The sequence below is a fragment of the Macaca mulatta genome, chromosome 11 (assembly GCF_049350105.2).
Source record: "Macaca mulatta isolate MMU2019108-1 chromosome 11, T2T-MMU8v2.0, whole genome shotgun sequence".
NCBI classification, from domain to species: Eukaryota; Metazoa; Chordata; class Mammalia; order Primates; family Cercopithecidae; genus Macaca; species Macaca mulatta.
This window is the reverse complement of record NC_133416.1, coordinates 61,751,506-61,769,009: the sequence shown is the minus strand read 5'-3', so window position 1 is coordinate 61,769,009 and position 17,504 is coordinate 61,751,506. Positions and strand designations below refer to the sequence as shown.

The window sequence follows — 17,504 nt, the reverse complement described above, 5'->3', positions numbered from 1 at the left end:
TTTAAAATGCCAGGGCCCAGCAGAATTAGGCAGGTACAAGCCCCTGGAGTTATGTTTTTAGGATGATCTGTTCCATAGCCTGAATAATCAAGAGTTGAAACTGCTTATTTCCCCCATGGGAGAGGGCTTTGGGGTCAATAGCAATCAAGATAGCCCCCAAGAGTATTTCATTGTCTCTTGGTCATGGTGTGGGGGGTGGGGGTTAAATGTCCACAGCCCCTCTGTGCCTGGCAGGGATGGCAAAAGCACAGAACAAAGACAAATCTGAATGCTTTCGCCTGGCCTCTCTCCATGCAGGCAAAGCTAATGGATTATGATTCCAGAATCCATCAACCAGGACAAAGCCAGGTTAACCCCTGCCTTTCCAGTCTTACACCAGAGAGAACCTCTGACAGAGTTACCATACCCACCCCCGGCCTCTGTCCCCACCGAAGCTTCCTCCAGGATAAAAGTGGTGGGGTGGGCCCAGGGATCTCACTCACTGGATGCTTTGCCTGAAGGAACAATCACCTCATGTTTTACACTTACAAATTCTGGGGTTTGATGATTAACTGGGAGACTTCTTAGAAGTCTGGTGAGTTCAGCCCAGGCAGTCACAAAGCAAACAAAGCTCTTCAGATGGTGATTTTAATGAAAGCAGTTAAACATTCCTTTCTCTCCTTTCCTTCACCCTGCCCCACCCACCTAAAACCAACCCGGGGCTGAAATGGTGGCCATCCTAATTCCCCACTGAGAGGGGCTTCAAAAACCCAAGGTCACCCTATGAGTCAGGGAGGAGAAGAGAATGAGTCAGGGACCAGAGGCTGAAATTAGCATCAATTCCCAGGGATGCCGGGGGAGGGAGAACAATGGCGTTCCTGAACAGAAGTAGCTCTAGAATCCCAGGGTCTCAGCAGCTTTGGAATCGGGGTGCCCAAAATAGCCAGCCCCAGGAAGCATCACAGGCCAGTTCTCACCTCAGGGCCTAGCAGTCCTGGACAACACATCTGAGAGCAAATGGGACAGAAGGGAAAGTGGCAAAGAAGTTGGAGGGCTATCCTCAAATCTCACTTCCAGCCTTCCTGCTGCACCATCTCCAAGTGGAAACAGCAGGTTGTTTAACAAGAAAGAGGATGATTTTAGTAAAGCTCAGCCCCAGCTCCAGCTTCATTAGGGAGGAGGAACAGAGGCGAGATATCATAAAAGGCTTTCCCAGCTAAATGAGCTGGAAAGGGGCTATGAGCCAGTATCTCCCAGAGTACCCAGCCCAGAGATCACAGAACAAAGAGGTATGCTTTGCCTTTGGTGCCCAGGCACAAGCTGGGGCTTCCCTCTGCCAATCAGTCCCCATTGCCAGGGGCCCTCAAATCTGGGGACATAAAACCCAAAAAGGAAGGAAGGTCTCTTCTTCTCCCTATAGTTCTCTCTCTCCCCCAGATTCCCACCCCAGCCTTCTGCTTCATTTGGCCCTTTTTACAAAAACTTTCCCCAGGGGTCAATGCCCATCACCAAAGTTCTTCCAGTTCCCTTCTCGACCCACCTTTTGAAACCCACATCCCAGCACTGGCTCCCAAAGTGAGCAGCCACGCCCACGGTACTCATTTGCATGTATTTGCATAATCGCTAACAATGCTGCCAGCTCTACATTTTTAAAAGTGCTTTCTCCTACATTACCTCATTTTATCCTCACAATGGGCCTATGAAGGAGGGAGGCGGGGAAGGAATTGCCATTCCCATTTACAATGAGAAACCAAGGCTTAGGAGGCAGCTTTGGTGAGATGTATCCAGCAGCAGCACGAGTCTGGGAGGCAGAAATCCTGGATTCAAAGCTAGTACTTCCTGCTGTGAGCCTTTGAGCAGGTCACTAACTCTTAATCAGTACTTATTAAAATGTGGTCTGTAGACCACCAGCATCAGAATCACCTTGCATCCATGTAAAAAATATAGATTCTAAGTCTAATTCCACAGCATTTCTGAGGGTACAGTCCAGGGATCTGCTTTTTTTTTTTTTTTTTTTTTTACTTTGAGACAAGATCTCATTTTGTCAACCAGGCTAGAGTACAATGGCACAATTGCAGCTCATTGCAGCCTCCACCTGCTGGGCTTAATCGATCCTCCTGCCTCAGCCTCCTGAGTACCTAGGACTACAGGCATGTACTACCATGCCCAGCTAATGTTTTTTAATTTTTTGTAGAGATGAGGTCCTGCTATGTTGCCCAGGTTGTTCTCAAACTTCTGGCCTCAAGTGATCCTCCCACCTCATCCTCCCAAAGTGCTGAGATTACAGACACGAGCCACTGCACCCAGCCTGCTTTTTTTTTTTTTTTTTTAAGAGACACTGTCTCGCTCTGTCACCCAGATCATAACTCTGGACTTCCTGCAGAAGAACAGTGAGGTGAGGACTTTGAGTGGGTCTGGGGAGGTCTAAACTCCAAAACACTTTACAATAAGAGAAGGTCCTGCCAGGCCAGCAAGTACAGGTGTTGGGGGTGTTATTTGACTTCAGGAGGGTACAGTTCAGCACCTGGATCCTATCAGCCACTTTAGTCCAGATCCTCTTCTTAGACTTCTCACTTGTCATATGTATTATTTAATCTTCCTTTCCCTCCCTCCCCACCTCCTTCTGATGTCTGGATCATGTTTGGTTCAACAGATTTCAACAGAAGCTATGCAAGAGCTCCTGGACAAGATCTAGAGTGGTATGATCATAGCTCACTGTAACCTCAAGCTCCTGGGCTTAAGCAATCCTCAGCTTGAGGCCTCCCAAAGTGTTAGGATTACAGGTATGAACCATAGTTCCCAGCCCAATCTGCATTTTTAAAAAACACCCCAGATTATTCTAACATACACCAAACTTTGAGAATGTTTATCTTAGAGCCTCAACTTGTTCATCTATAAAATGGTAAGGATGATAATAAACATTTCACAGGGCTATTAATAAGAGGACTGAGTGATATAATACATTAAAAGGCCTGGCACATACAAAAAGTTTCCATAAATGTAATTTGAATAGGAATTGACTGATCAGCATCAAATCATGGTGGTCATACCCAGCTCACACCACACTCCCTTCAAATCCAACAAGTACCTTCTCTCTCCCAAGTCCAGATGGAGAAGACTGAGTTGGTCTGGATTGAGGCTGGTAATTAGGAAGCCCCCTAACAGAGGAAATGGGAGAAAGATAGTAGCCATGATCTTTCCTTTACAATTACAAACTTCATTTGATCTTCACAAGCTCCTTATAAGGGAGGTTAAGTGACTTGTCTAAGGTCACACAACTCATCCATCTCAGTCAGGTTATCAAGGTCTACAAGACCTACATTGGAACCTAACCGTGTCCCCAAACAATGAAACTGTTAAGGCAGAACAAGCCTAATCATGCAATTAGCTTAGAGAAAGGCTGGAACCCATTCCACCATAGCTTCTACAGTCTCAGTCCGTCCAACCTTAATTAATTCTGTCAGTTGGCCCATAGGAGACTGAGTGTCTTGATGACGCTGACAGTGACTTGTTTATCTTGGCCTCCATCCTTAGAGTACACAGAACGTGCTCAGTAAAAGTTCATTAAATAAATAAAATGGAAAGGGGAAAATTAATCAGGTGTGAGGCTATCTCCCAGAGCTCACAATGGAGATTTCTGAGCCAGGGTTTCTAAAAATAACGGTGAGCCTGAGAAGAGTAAGGTTGTAGGCTGATTTCAAGCACACACTTCCCTCGGAGTTTCTCCTTCCCTCACTTACAGATCTTGTCCAGGAGCTCTTGGATAGCTTCTGTTGAAATCTGAACCAAACATGATCCAGACACCAGAAGGAGGTGGGGAGGGAGGGAAAAAAAGATCAAAGAATAAATTTGACAAATGAGAAGTCTAAGAAGAGGACCTGGACTCAAGTGGCTGAAAGGATCCAGCTGCTGAACTGCACCCTCTTGAAGTCAAATAACCCCTCCCCCCACACACACACCCCATACTTTCTGGCCTGCCAGGGTCCTCTCTTAATCTAAAGTCCTTTAGAGTTAGGATCTCCCCAGACCACTCAAAGTCCTCACCTCACTCTTCTTCTGCAGGAAGTCCTTCTATCCCACCAACATCAGTTTTAATCCAAGCCCTCTGTTTCAGCCATCATGGAATCTGGCACAGGAAAGGTGTCTTTCCCTGTAGAACAGGATGCTCAACCCTGTCCAGTCCTCATCTGGCCCCAAGGAAAACTGGCAGCTTCCCCCAACTTTCCTTCGACCTCCATCCCTGCCCGTTTCACTACCACCACTTCTTTCTGCTTTACCTTCAGTCCCTGCATGATTGGAAAAGCCTCAGATCGTGACTCCTGGAAGTCCACAGTCTCTCCTAGCTCCAGGCAGCCATTGGGAGGAAAAGACTCTGGTAGTTATAACCCCAACACCTCAGGAGAGCTCAGCTTCTCCAGCTTCTACAGTTCATTTATTTGTATCACCATAGCTGGTGTTCTGGGGATTTCCAAAGTCCCCTGCCTCTTCTTCCAGCACCCACATTCCCAAAAAGATCACCATAAGTAGGGGGCTTAGGACAGGGAAGCCAGAGAAGGACTTCCTGCAGAAGAACAGTGAGGTGAGGACTTTGAGTGGGTCTGGGGAGATCCTAACTCTGAAGGACTTTAGAATAAGATAGGGGATGGTAGTCAGGAGAAGAATTGTATTTCCAGTTTGGGTTCTTAAGACAAGATTAAATTTCAAAGGGATGTGAGGTCCTAAGGATGTTGGGAGTCAGGAAGGAGAGAAAAGGAAGAAACACTGATAAGTTACTTGCCACAGTCAAGAAGAAGCAATTTTAAAAAGGGAGGGGGGAATGGAAATGGGAGGAGAATAAGGTAAAGGGCAAGATGGACAGAGTAAAAGGTGAAGTTGGCACGCACACACACACACAAAACATATGGGGGACTGTCAGGTCTTGATCTCTCCACTTCACTAAACTACAACTGGTGGATCCATGAGCAACCTGTCCTCTTCCTCCTCCCCCTTCCTCTCCTCATCCCTGACACCTACCTGAGGATGGGGCCCTGAAGGTGGCTCCTCTGAACAGGAACAGGGTTTGCCATGGGAATCAAAGTTTCCTGCTTCACAGCATCAAAATCTTGACCCCGGGAGCCCCAGGGCCCCTAAGCGGGGATAACTTCCTCTTTGGCCCCTGCCTTCCTCCTCCAGATCCCAGTAGAACTGAGCGACTGACCAGAGAGAACTTTGGGGAGGGGCCTGGCTGCAGGAAGAAGAGAGTGGGGAGGCAGAGACCCAGCCTACCGGAACTGGGTGAGAGGGGAGGCTGCGGGAAAAGTTTCACATCTGAATCAGATGGGAAACAAGAATCTGTTCTCAGAAGAAGCCCAGAAAGGACAGAAATAGCACAGGCCAGCCTCTTGGTCTGAGGAGGTGGGGCTCCTCTTTGGGAAAAAGGGGGTTAGCAAGAGGTTTAAGGGTGCAGGAACAGGGAACCATCCTGAATCTGTCACAGAGAGGAAGTCTGTAGTGTGAGGGGGAGGGGTCCTGTAAGAACCCCCAAAAGGAGCTTAGCAGACTCAGCTCCCTCTCAGGGTCTTTTTCTGGGGCCATTCTTCAAAATGAGCTTTAACCCACCTCACAGAATGGAAGTAAGACAGGGGGATGAACTTCCCACAGAGGATAAGAAACTGTAGGGAGGGGCTTCCTGAAGCTGTGTGTCAGGGGATCCTTATCCAGAGGCCGGCTCAACAGGGAGGGAAGGGCCCTCCACCCACAAGCAGAGAATGAAAGTCAAGAGAACTCGCTCATAGAAACCAAGGGGTTGGGCAAATTAACACCCCCAGCCCCAGTTTTCTCATTTGTAAAATGGAAATTGGGGAATACCCATGAATTAACCAGAGAGAGGTCAATCCTGCTCAGAGGTAAGGAGAAGCGACGAGATGGCCCAGGAGGGGCCAAAAGAGGCACCCAGAAGGGGTCTGAGGACCAGGACCCCCTCTCCTGCCTTCAGACTTTGCTTTCGTCAAGGTTGGGGAGGGAAGAACCCAGTCGCTGCAGCTCCAAGTGGACGTGCGCACACAGTCCCAGCCCGCCTCCTGATTGGCTAGGAGATGACATCACCAATACATGTACACTGGGGCCGTGATTGGTCAGCTGAGGAGTTGGGCGGGGCTAAGGGGGAGAGCCGGCGGGTGAAGCCCAACGCGTTGGGGAAAAGAGTTCGGGGATCTGCAGTCTCTTAGATCTAGGTCTCTGGCTGGGGGTGATGTGGTAGAGAGGAAAAGGAACTAATGGAGTTGAGTATGTCAGCAGAAAGGGAAAAGAGAAGACACAGGCCAACAGCTAGGATTTTATGACAGGAAGTTTTCCCTTTACCCCTACCCATCAAAAGCAGGAAGAAATTAAAATACTTTGTCATTATGCCAAAGCCTTGAAGAATTAGAAATAAATGAAGTTGGGGAACCCGCTGTTTCTCAGCTCCACCGAGTACTGGGACAAGTGCAAGTGGGCTTCGATCTCAACAAGAGGAGTGGAAGTCAAATATCTTAAGGCTGTTCTCTAGTGAACACCTGGTCGCCGTGAAGCAGGGCTGCTGCAGATCTTGGGAGAAAGAAACTCACTCTCTCTGTATCCCTCTCTTTCTCTCTGTGTCCCACCGCCACCCTCCCCACAATGGCCACAAGCTGATGAGTGTTTTTAGAGAGAAAGGACTAGACCCAGTGTCAGAGCCCCTGAATGCCACCCGGGAGATGAGGACAGGTCATTTGGCATGTTCTGTGGACATGCTTGCGTTGCAGGATGGGACTGGGAGTGGGGGCAGATGGCAGTGCACAGCCTGGAACACTAACAACCTCCAACCCAGGCCAGCTTCCCTGCCTCATCTTGTACCCTCACTCCAGACCCTGCCACTCTAGCCAAGTAAGTGCTAAACTCAACTCTCCTAATGAAAAGTAAAGATTTCTTAGACCAGAAAAGCCTCAAAGAGCATATCTTGTCCATTCCTCTGCTGTCTTACCCACTAGAACCAAAGCTGGTTGGACGAATGGCTGCTCAACACTTCAGCCCACGAATGCATGCTGCATACTTTGTCCTAACCTGTTATTATTATTTATTGTTCCTAATAAGGAGGGATAGTGATCAACCATCAAAAATTTCACACATAAACACTTACCCACACATATACACATACCCCACACTCTACCTCTAAGGAGACTGTCACCTGGCTGGCATGCAGGACATAAATGTGATGATCTCAACAAAGGGTCCAGTATGGATTTTCCTTTAGCCCTTAAATGTAGTTTAAAAATAGAAAGGAACCCAACTCTAATGCCTGCCCAGCCTGCAGTGAAGAATAAGGTTGAGGTAGGAAACAAAGGATGGGAGACTCTGTCTCTGGTAAGAAAAAAGGGGTGGGGGTGGGTGGGGATAATGGGGTGGTGCTTGGGAAGGGATTCACTGGCTGACTTCAAAGCTCCAAAATCTCAGAAACTGAAAGAACCAAGGAAATCATCTAATTCCAATAGAAAGAGGGCATGAGTTTAAAATCAGGAGACTTGTCTGGCTAGCTCAGTTGAAAAGAAAAAACTAAATTTAAAAAGAAATCACAAACTTTTGCCTAGATTTTATTACTATGTGTGACCTTGGGAAAGTCACACTGAGCTTCAGTTTCCTGGTCTGTAAAATGAGTAAATAATACATGCTTCACAGAATTTTCACAAGGACCTAATGAGATATGGTATGAGAACACCTTGGGAACCCTAAATGAAGGTTTAGGATATGAATGAATGTGAAGGATATGAATGTGAAGGATAATTATTTAGTCCAAATCTTTAGTTAGTTCAGCAAATATTCATTGAGTCATTCATAAATAAAGTTCCATATGCCCACTCTTACAGCCAGGACCCCTGACTTTCCATCCAGGCTTCAAATGGCACCTGGATGTTTGTGGGAAAGCTCTAGTCTCCCTGATGCCACCACTCCGGAGGTTTAGGGCTTCTCTCTGGCTTCTTATTCCAGAGGCCCCAGTGAGGCATTGGAGGCAGAGGCTGCAGAGCATGTAGAGCACGAAGCTCCAGAAACCAAGAACAACTAGCTCTCCACCTCACCCGAGCATTCCCACTCCCCCACTCCCCTGGCTTCTGGCTTCCATTGCTATACAGACAGCCCCAGTTCTGGCAGCTGGCTGGGCATTGTGGCGGGGGTGGCTCCACAGATAAAAATAGCCCCCCTGGTGGCAAAGCTGGGTTGCCATCCTGGGAGGCACTGTTGACATGGCAGCAGTGGTGAGAGAGCCCTCAGCACTGGACAGAGGAGCTACGGGTGGGGGTGGGATGAGGGAAGGGAATGGGGCAGGGCCTGGGGAAGATTGGAAGACAGTGGGGGAAGGACAGAAACCAGGAGGGTGGAGAAAGGAAAAGAGGTAGGAGGTATTAAGGGGGCAGGGAGGAAAGGAAAGGAGATTTGAAAGGTGCTGCATTAGAGAGGCTGGAAACACACTGAAGAAGTGGGAGAGACTGCTTTCAGACTCCTCCTGTGCCTGTGCCTTCTGACCAGAAGCCGTTTCTAACAGGTGTTCCTAACAACAGCCCAGCACAACTCAGATCACATGAGGAAGGGAATAATCTAAGCAGCTTGAGCCTCAGCCCAGACCAATAAGAACCCAGGTGTCCCAGCTCCCAGCCAAGAACACAAATGAGTCACCTTTCCGTCAGACTTCAGCCCTTGAGAGAGGGAGGAATTGGGAGGGGTGAGTGAGAAGGTCAGAGGAAGGCAAACTGAAGAGGAGGCTCCCAGTACCCAGTCCAGAACTCTTTCTCTGGTTCATTTGTCCACCCCTCTTTTCCCTCCCTACACCATTTGATTTTGCTCATTAACCACCTCCACACGGACCACCCCACCAGCCCTCCAAACCACATCTCAACAGCTGTTCCCAGCAGATGCCCTGCTTCCATGGGGCCTAACAGATGTTGAAGGTAGTCTGGGATGGGAAAGTAAATTAAAAACTTGGCAAGAGTCTGACTGCAAGTGTGATGAGGGCAGCATCAGATTATGGATCAGCAGGATTTGAGTCTGGTCCCAGCACTGCCCCGATTTTACTAACTATCTCTGGGGATTGTTCCTTCTCTGTAGCCCTTATGGTTCTCAGATTCAGGGACTGGGTTGGAGACACTGGGGAAGTAGGATGCTTGGGCCTTAATTTCCCAGTTCCTGAGTTCATCCTTTCTGACTGGCTCACTGCTTCCCCAAATCAGCTCTAGCCCAGTGCTTAAAGGAGAAGGGTAGCTTTTTTCTTTATCAGAGAAAGGCCACATTCTAACCTTCATGAACTTTCCAGGAAGTTCTCCGGCATATCTGTCTTCAATTTATTTCACTGCAATTAAAAACAACAGCAAATTTTCTTGGCATTTCAAAGAAGAGCAGAAGGGGAGAGAACAGGAGGGACCAAGAAGTCTTTGAGGTATCTAGTGCAATTTGGTTTATTATGTATCTTGCAGATTGGAATTTCTAAAGCAGTTGCTTGGTAGAGAGATGCTCACGGTTTAGGAAGTTTGGCAATACTGTTGGCATGTGTGTTGACTCAGTTCAGGCCGCAAGAAGTTTCCAAACAAGGTGGGCACAGAGGAGAGAACAAGGGACACAGTGCCAAGCAGATATGCAAGAGCTGATCAACAGGGGAGCAGGGAAGCCAAGGAATAGGAATGAAAGGAAAAACTTCCCTAGCCCCCAGGTCCTGCCTGCCAGAGAATCACTCAGCCTCTCCCTATGACCAGCACCCAGCCCCCAGCCCTCAACCCCCAGCCAGCCAAGCTCCCTTCCCAACCTAAATGGTGCCAACACCAGCTGGCAGCTTAGGCTGCCACTGCAGCCACCATAATTATTTGCAAATCTGACTTCTCACTGCAGTTGTGGAATCAACTGACCTGGAAGTCTGGCTCTATCCAACAGCACCACCTGAAGCACCCCCTTTCTAGCTCTTCTCCATGCCCTATGCCCCCAGGCCTTACCCCAAAAACAACCTGACGCTTCTCCCACAAAGCCTTCCTCTCTACCAAAACCGCAACACAGCTCCCTCAGTGCACTTTTGCCAGGTCTGAGTGCTGAAGTGGAATCTGAACCTGGTGTTTTCTTCTCAGACAGCAATAAGCTCCATACAGGCAACCCCAGCTGAGGGGAGAGGAGCAGTTGCAGGACTGGGGGATGCTGGGGCAGAGGGGCAAGAGCAGGGGCACTAGGGACCTCCCTGCATTGAATGGATAACAAGTTGATTTTATCCTTTTCCCTTCTCAGTCACCCTTTTTTTCCCTGCTCAATTCCCATCTATGCCCCTTCCCAAAAGAAGGGAGGAATGGTCCCACAGTTCTCTTAGACCATGTAGTCTTGCTCCCTTAGGGGACAGTTTTATTATCTAACAACTTCCAGTCTCCCCAGTTGTCTCACCTCCACCCCACCTGCTGCCCTGGTTTTGTCCCTCTTTCTCTGCTGCTATCCTGAAGAGAGTTGGAAAATAGCTACTCAACTTCCATACCTGAGAAAAATCAGCCCCTTGAGATTCAAAGGCAATTACTTGGCTTCCTCCCCAGAGGGACTAGGAGGATGAGGTCACTGAGAAGGCAAAAGACACACCTTGCAGAAGACAGGAATCGGGACTGGACTCATAAGGCCCCAGAGGGCACCTATAGCAAGCTTATCCTGTACCATTACCACAGCAACCCCTCAGTGAGATGAGGGAGCCACAGGGATTTTCTGACCCCTAGCCAAGATGAGGGAGAAGTACTGATGGCAAGAGTGAAAAGGTAAGTCAAAGGGAATGGGACAGAGAGAGGAAGTGGGACAAGGGAGAAGAGCAAAAGGGAGCCTCACAGCAAAAGAGAACCCAGAGAAAGATTAGGCAAAGGAGAAGATAGAAGAATCAGAGAAGAGAAAATAAGAGAGAGCAGAGGAGTTGGACACAAATCCTCAAGAATTCCTTTAAAGACAAAAAGAGAGGGAAGACCTGTTTTCAAGGTTTTCTGCTCCTCCATCCCAGTCTGAAGGTGGCAGAAAGATTTTTTTTAAAGGTCGGTGGAATCTGGAAGATAGGGAGGCTACCATTGCTTTGATTTCAGGAACTCCCTGGCAGGGTGTAGTTATAGATGTGCACGCTTCTTTCCTGCTGAGCATCTCACCTGGCCTTCTAGTCCCATGCATCCCCAACCTCCTTCACCTTCCTCTGGGCAAAAGTGGTAGATGCAACCTCAAATGCGGAATCCTCTGTCTTTTTTCAAATCACTTCCTGAGGCTCCTGGACAAGCAGAGTGATGTTTGGATTCTAAGAGACTTCAGTAATTTTCTAAAATAGGATGTGGTATACCTGATAATACCCTCAAGCCTAGGGACTTGGGATAAATGTCAGAAGGGAATTCCCCAATGTTCATAGAACCCACCTATGGCAGCCCCTAGGCTTCCCATGCTCGCCATGTCTCAGAACTGCAATTGCTCCATCCACTTCCAGTTTCACCATCGGGAAAAGATGATAAGGAGGAAGTTCCTCTCCTTTCTTTTGACCTCAGTGGCCCACATCCTTCATAATATTGCCCTCCTCTAGCCCCACCTATCCTTCTGGTCTCTAAGCTCAGACACGTGCCTTCTCTCCTTCCAGATAACCATCAACAAAACTCCTTCAATCACAGCTCAAACCTATTAGGTAATTCATATTCCTACCTCTTGAATCTTTGTCTCCCTCATCCCAGCCAATAGTTGCCCATCCATTCCCATTCCCCCGCCTCTTCACAAAACAAGCTCTTCCATGCTGAAAAAGACCTTCAGTCTTTATCATTTAAAAGTTACTTTTACATGATGATATTAAATGAAGAACTGAGACTCAGAGAGACTATGTGACTTAAAGAGTACATAGTTGTAATTGTTAGAACAGAATGTGAACTCGAACTCAAGTCTCCCATTATTCCCCATGCCCTTCTACTACCACCACTCTGCCTCCCTGTTTCCCTCCCTCCAGCCACCTATCCTGACCAGAGGTTTATCAAGTTCTTCCTTGGGGCTGAATTTGATCCCCTACCTCTGTACCTTCCCTTCAACTTAAGGCAGGAATTTTCTACCCTCTACCTTCCCAGAGATACCACACAGTCCTCATTCAAGAGAAAGTTGATGGAGGAAATAGAGACAGAAGACATTTGATGGAAAAGTGCAGTATGAAACAGAGGAAGGAGAGATTCCCTTTGCCATGGCTGGAAGCAGAGAAGGAAGGACTAATCCAGTGAGGACAGCACTAAAAACTATCCCTACCAAGGCATGAGAAAAATGACACTCCTTTTTCTCCAGAGGTCCAGGGAACCATAGTTTATGCTGCAATCTTCACAGCAGCTCCACATCCATAGACAGAAAAAGGAAAATGGCAGCATGATATTCAAAACTGGTAAGAGCCATAGAAGATCACTCCATGGGGCATATACAAAAAGAGGGCAAAAGGCAGGGTTAAATCAATGAGGCATCCAGCCTCAGCTTCTTCCTCCCATCCACTGGATCTCCCCAGGAATGTCAAAAAATCTGAGTGTCACAAATACATACACAAGATCACACGTAGGTATTATCCCATTACCTACATACACACATACATCATCTCATAACTAGGACAATTTCAGGTATTCAGGTAAGTGCACACCTTCCCAACACATTTATTGTTACACACGCCACTTATAAAAACAGACACATCTTCATGGAGCTCTGTCCCCAGTATACCTATCAACCTTTACCCAAACACATATGTATACGTGTCAGGCAGGCATTCACAATTTCATCCTAACATATCTCACACAATCCAAACGCCACAGTTTCTGGATCCTCTCTGTAACTCCTTCAGTTCCAGGCTCTGTCCTGAGGTCTCTAAACCCCATATCTTTTAAGCATCACTCTCAAAAAAACAACATCATCATCATCTCCCTTTCCTCCACCTCCATTTCCTACTCCTCCCCCCGCCACTCAACAAACACGGAGGTATACACGCACCACAGAATCAGAGGCAGAACTGGACCTCGTGACATATGTACATATATTCACTATTTCATTTGTTCATTCCTTTATTTAACAGCATTTATTGAGTGCCTGTTATGTTCAAGGTATCACATTAGACTCTGATGAAACAAAGATAAGCAAAAATAATCCCCAGTGGGGTCCCTGCTCCAGCTCATCTATAATGACCTTGAACCACAGCATAGAACATTGAGCCTAGACTTTGAGGGTCCTAAGTGTGCACCATGTGGGGAAAGAAGAAGAGAAAGGGACTATGTCTATACTGTCCCAAAGGAAGGGGGAAGTTCTATCTGTAAAATGTAAAATTCCAAGAGAAACCGGAGCAGAGAAAAGAGAGTGATGTTTGTACTATCCTGAGAAAAAGAGAATGCATATTTATGCTTTTCCTATGTATATAACCCCCTAAAGAAAAAAATGAGGCAGAAACCCAGAGTGGTAGAATTTCATCAGTTGGGTGGGTGTAGCAAAACAGGGAATACAGAGCCTCCCAACTCTCCACACCACTTGACGGAGTTGAAGCAGATTACAAGCTCTGTAGGAACAGGGACTATGTCTGTTTCATCCACCACTGACTGTATCCTCGGCATCCATCATGCCACCTGGTCCATAGAAGGTACTCAAGAAATAGTTGTTGGATGAATAAATGAGCTGAGGATGGCAAACCAATGTCTGCTCATCATTTTTCTTGATTCACAAAAGACATAGAAAATTATTTCTACCTCTTCTGGTCTTCTTCCCGTTCCCTAAAGCCCTCTGATCTCAGAGAAGGGTGGGCAGCCAAGTCAAAAATTTCCTCTTAGGGTTAAAAATGCTGAAAATCATCCTGGCCAACTCATCGTCTCCAGATGGCCTCTTTCACCCTCTCTTATGCCTCAGTTTATGAGTCTGCTTAATTAGGGAAATTGTCCTGAAGATAGAGGTAAAATCACACAGTTAAGAGACTCTCTTCAGTTCATATGATCTAGATTAGATTCTGAATTTATTTTTGACAGGGTATTAGTGTGGGAAACATAATTCTTGAATGCTCTTCGCAACAAAAAATTGCCCTGCACGATTATATTAGTGTGGGCTTTTCATCCAGAGTCAAAAACACCAGGCCTAGTCTCTCTGAAGAAAGTTTGGATGTCCTAATTAGAAATGAAAAGGGTAAAGGGGCAAAAATAGGATGTGTTGAGTAGAAGAATCTAGATAGATAGTTAGATAAATACATACAAGTATATATGCCATGTTTCCATTTCCAAGCAGCACCCAGTCCTAAGACATAAATCATGTCTATTTCCTATTTCCAGACTTAGCAACCCCTTTCCACCTTAACCAAAGGGGCAGGGGGATCTTTATTTCCACTTAAAAGGGGGAACACCTCCTTTCTCACCTCTTCAGAAAACATCCCATTGAGAGAGTTGGGAAACTCCCACCTCTTACCAAGCAAAGCCCTAAATCCTTTTATTTCCCTTCATCTGATAGTCAAAGCCTCCCCAGTATTCAAAAAGGCAAAATCCAGTAGTCCATGAACGTAGATCAAGTTGGGATCTACCTTGATATCAAGGTCTTTCTCTGCTTTAAGGACGTGAGACTGGGAATCTATCCCTGCCAATTAATAATCAGGAGATTGTACTTTTTTGGGTAAGTTATATTCCATGTAACTAGCTTTATTTTTTACCTGTAAAAATAGATTATTGTACAAAGCTAGCATTCCTAAGGACCAGACTGCTAAAGTGAGTGAAGACCAGAATGATCTAATCAATAACAATAGGGATCCTTGTCCACCCTAATCTCATGTAAGGACATCTCAGCTAAGGCATGAGATGGGAGGGACAGCTGCCTCTACTCCCTTCTCTTCCCAGGTTTCATGCCTCCTTCTGGGAATCCTCTTCTCTCACCACTGAGCACTTCTCACACTAAAGGAAGAAACAACAATTCATCTTCAGGAAAGGCTTTTAGTTAGAAATGTGTGGGAGATAGTGAATCTAGTAACACCCACTCTTTTGCAGGGCCCTGTTACCTGGAATAGAGGCAAGGTTAGTATGATGAGCCACTAATGTTAGGGGAACCATCCTGAATTCTCCCATTTATGGACCTGGGGCCCTTCTTCACCTTCCAATTACTTCCTTACTTTCCCTTTCCCCAGCTCATTTGCCATTAACAGAGCGTCATTTTTCTATCAAGAATCACACAGTGCTCCTCCGAACAAAAGCATCACACAGTGCTCCTCCCAACAAAAATCAATTCAATCTGGTTTTCCATTTCTTCATCCCAGAACTCATTCCAAGGCTGCGCTTCATAGAGCCCAGCAAATTGGATTGGCCAGAGGCAGCCAAGGAGGGGGACTGAGAAGTACATTTGGATTCCAAGCCTTGTTGCCCACTATGCCTCAGTTCTCCCTAAGGCCTCTCCAAGTAGCTAGTGTATAAATCAGACCCACCTGCCACAGAAAGGTGTCATCTTATCACCATAGGTGAAGTATTTAAGGGACAATACAACATAAGCATCTATCCATCCCCTACCCGCATCTCTCCCTCTCCCAGAACCCAGAAATAGAAAGCTTCGGTGCTCACTATGGAGAATATTGGGGAGGAACTGGGTTCAGGGCTATGTTTACTGTGTTTCCTCTCTAAACATCCATAGTCTCCTATCTGTTTCCTCTTTCCTGGGGCCATGTATTCATCTGAGAGAGAGGGACATCTTCTCTTGTTCCCTGATTAAGAATCAACAGACTGCGGAGATTTCCCAATGACAGCAGCTGACTGGGAGATAAACATGGTGCATGGCTTGTCTTTGACCCAATCCTCTTTTTTTTCTAAGGAGCAGGGGAAAAGTTCCTTTCCTCCCCTGGGACTGGAGTATGAGATACCTGAGTTCTTCCTTCTCCCATTTATTCCTCCCCACATGCCCTCGTACTGCAACAATAGGAAAAGATGCCCAAATGTGCTTGGAGATCCCAGAAGACCCTATATAAACAAAAAGGCTTTGATTAAGCCAGTTACCTTGCCTTTGTCAATCAATATTTCTTCACCATCATCACCTCCTTCAGCTTCCAGGTAGGGGCTCCAAGCCCCCTCCAGATTCCAGGTGGGTCCCCTCATCATTGGGACAAGTTTCCAGGTCCCAAGAGATGAGCAGCTCAGACATGGGGTGCCCCCCACCCCACTCCCTGTGCAGGAGGCAGAAACTGCCAATCCCAACTGAGACACATATGACCCACAGGTTGGCACAAGTATTCCCATGCAGTGGATTTACAGCTGTGTGCAATCACTCCACATACCTCTGTGACCCACGGTCACTCATGCACACACATGTCATGTGGCTCACATCTGCACAACTCTGCACATGGATACGTGTGAGTCAGCCTGGCACCTCTGCTGCCCTCCTGCAGCCCTGCCACACTGCATATACTGTGCTGCCTCTAAGCGCTGCGTGTCAGCCTGGGGTCCACAGGCAGAGGCACATCGTTAGCTTTGCAACTCCTAAACCCGCTCCAACCGGCCGGCTTGCTCGGCACATGCCTTGCACATGTGGCCTGGCCATGCGTGTCAGGGCCGTGCTTCCTCGCACCTGCCAACATGTGTGCCAAAGAGAATCTACCAGCCCACAGCCCCGCTCCAGTTATCCCCCCTCCTCCTCCCGCTCAGGCTCCCTAAGGTCCCTTCCCCCCATTCCCGGGCCGGTGACTTACAGAGACCGAAGCTTAATCCACATCTTCTTGCTGGGAGCTGACTTCAGCTCCAGGGGTGACGGGCAATCCGACTCCTCCAGCATCTCTGGAGGACTGCGGGGGGACAGCTCCATGCTCAGCCACGGTCTACGGAACAGAGAGAGGAGACAGCATCTCAGCTCAGCTTCAGCCCCAGCCAAGAGACCCTCACCCCCCATCCCAGGCCCTTCCCACCTGCGGCTGGCGTGGACCAGCCAGGCCGGTGTCTCTAGGCTCGGCCCGAGCTGGCAGAGCTGCAGCTCCTGCGGCTCCTCCTCTCCCGCTGCCCAGCCGAGCTTTGGGCTCCCAGTCCAAGCTCTCCGCACCGCCGCTGCTGCTGCTGCCGCTACCGCCGCCGCCGCCGCGCGCTGCCAGAGCCGCCTCCTTGCCTCTCTCCTCCTCCCCCGGCCGGGTTCCCCCCTCCCTCTGCTCTCCCTCCCTTCTCCTCAGCCTGCCCGCCAGTCTCTCACTCCTCGCAGCCACTCCTCCCCCTCCCAAAGGAACGATTGGAAGCCGGGGGCACACACAGACAGAAGCACCCAAGGGCGAGCGCACGCACACAGGCGCCGGGGACGAGTGGCTGCGTGTGCCCTGTACTGGCGGATGTGAGTGCGTGTTTACAGAGTGCAGCGGAGGCGGCGGGCAGGACTTCGGTGTGGGTGGTTGTGTGGGTTCTCTCCGTGTGTTTTGAGTTTCTGTGTGTATGTGCGTGTGGTTCCATGTATCCACGTGTGCCTAGCTGCCTGCGTGTCCCATGTGTGAGGGCGGGATAGGGGATGAGCACACATCTTTCCCGGCTAGACCTGGACTCGGAACCCAGTCAGAGCAGACCCCACCTGTGCTC

The 17,504-nt window shown here is 48.1% G+C and overlaps 1 protein-coding gene across 12 annotated transcripts in view; it reads right to left on the bottom strand.

Annotated features, from left to right (window-relative positions):
• PDE1B (phosphodiesterase 1B) overlaps positions 1 to 17,006 on the bottom strand; it is a 29,631-nt gene extending 12,625 nt beyond the window's left edge. For 2 of the 12 annotated variants that reach the window (XM_077952631.1, XM_077952634.1), the window contains exons 1-2: positions 16,856 to 16,960; positions 16,643 to 16,768 (exon numbers count right to left, since the gene is read on the bottom strand). Coding sequence is in view for 4 of the 12 variants with exons in the window: in XM_077952627.1 (XP_077808753.1) it covers positions 15,954 to 16,193 (240 nt within the window). In the remaining 8 variants the exon portion in view is untranslated. 12 annotated transcript variants of the gene reach the window in all.
• Positions 17,007 to 17,504: the final 498 nt, after the last annotated feature.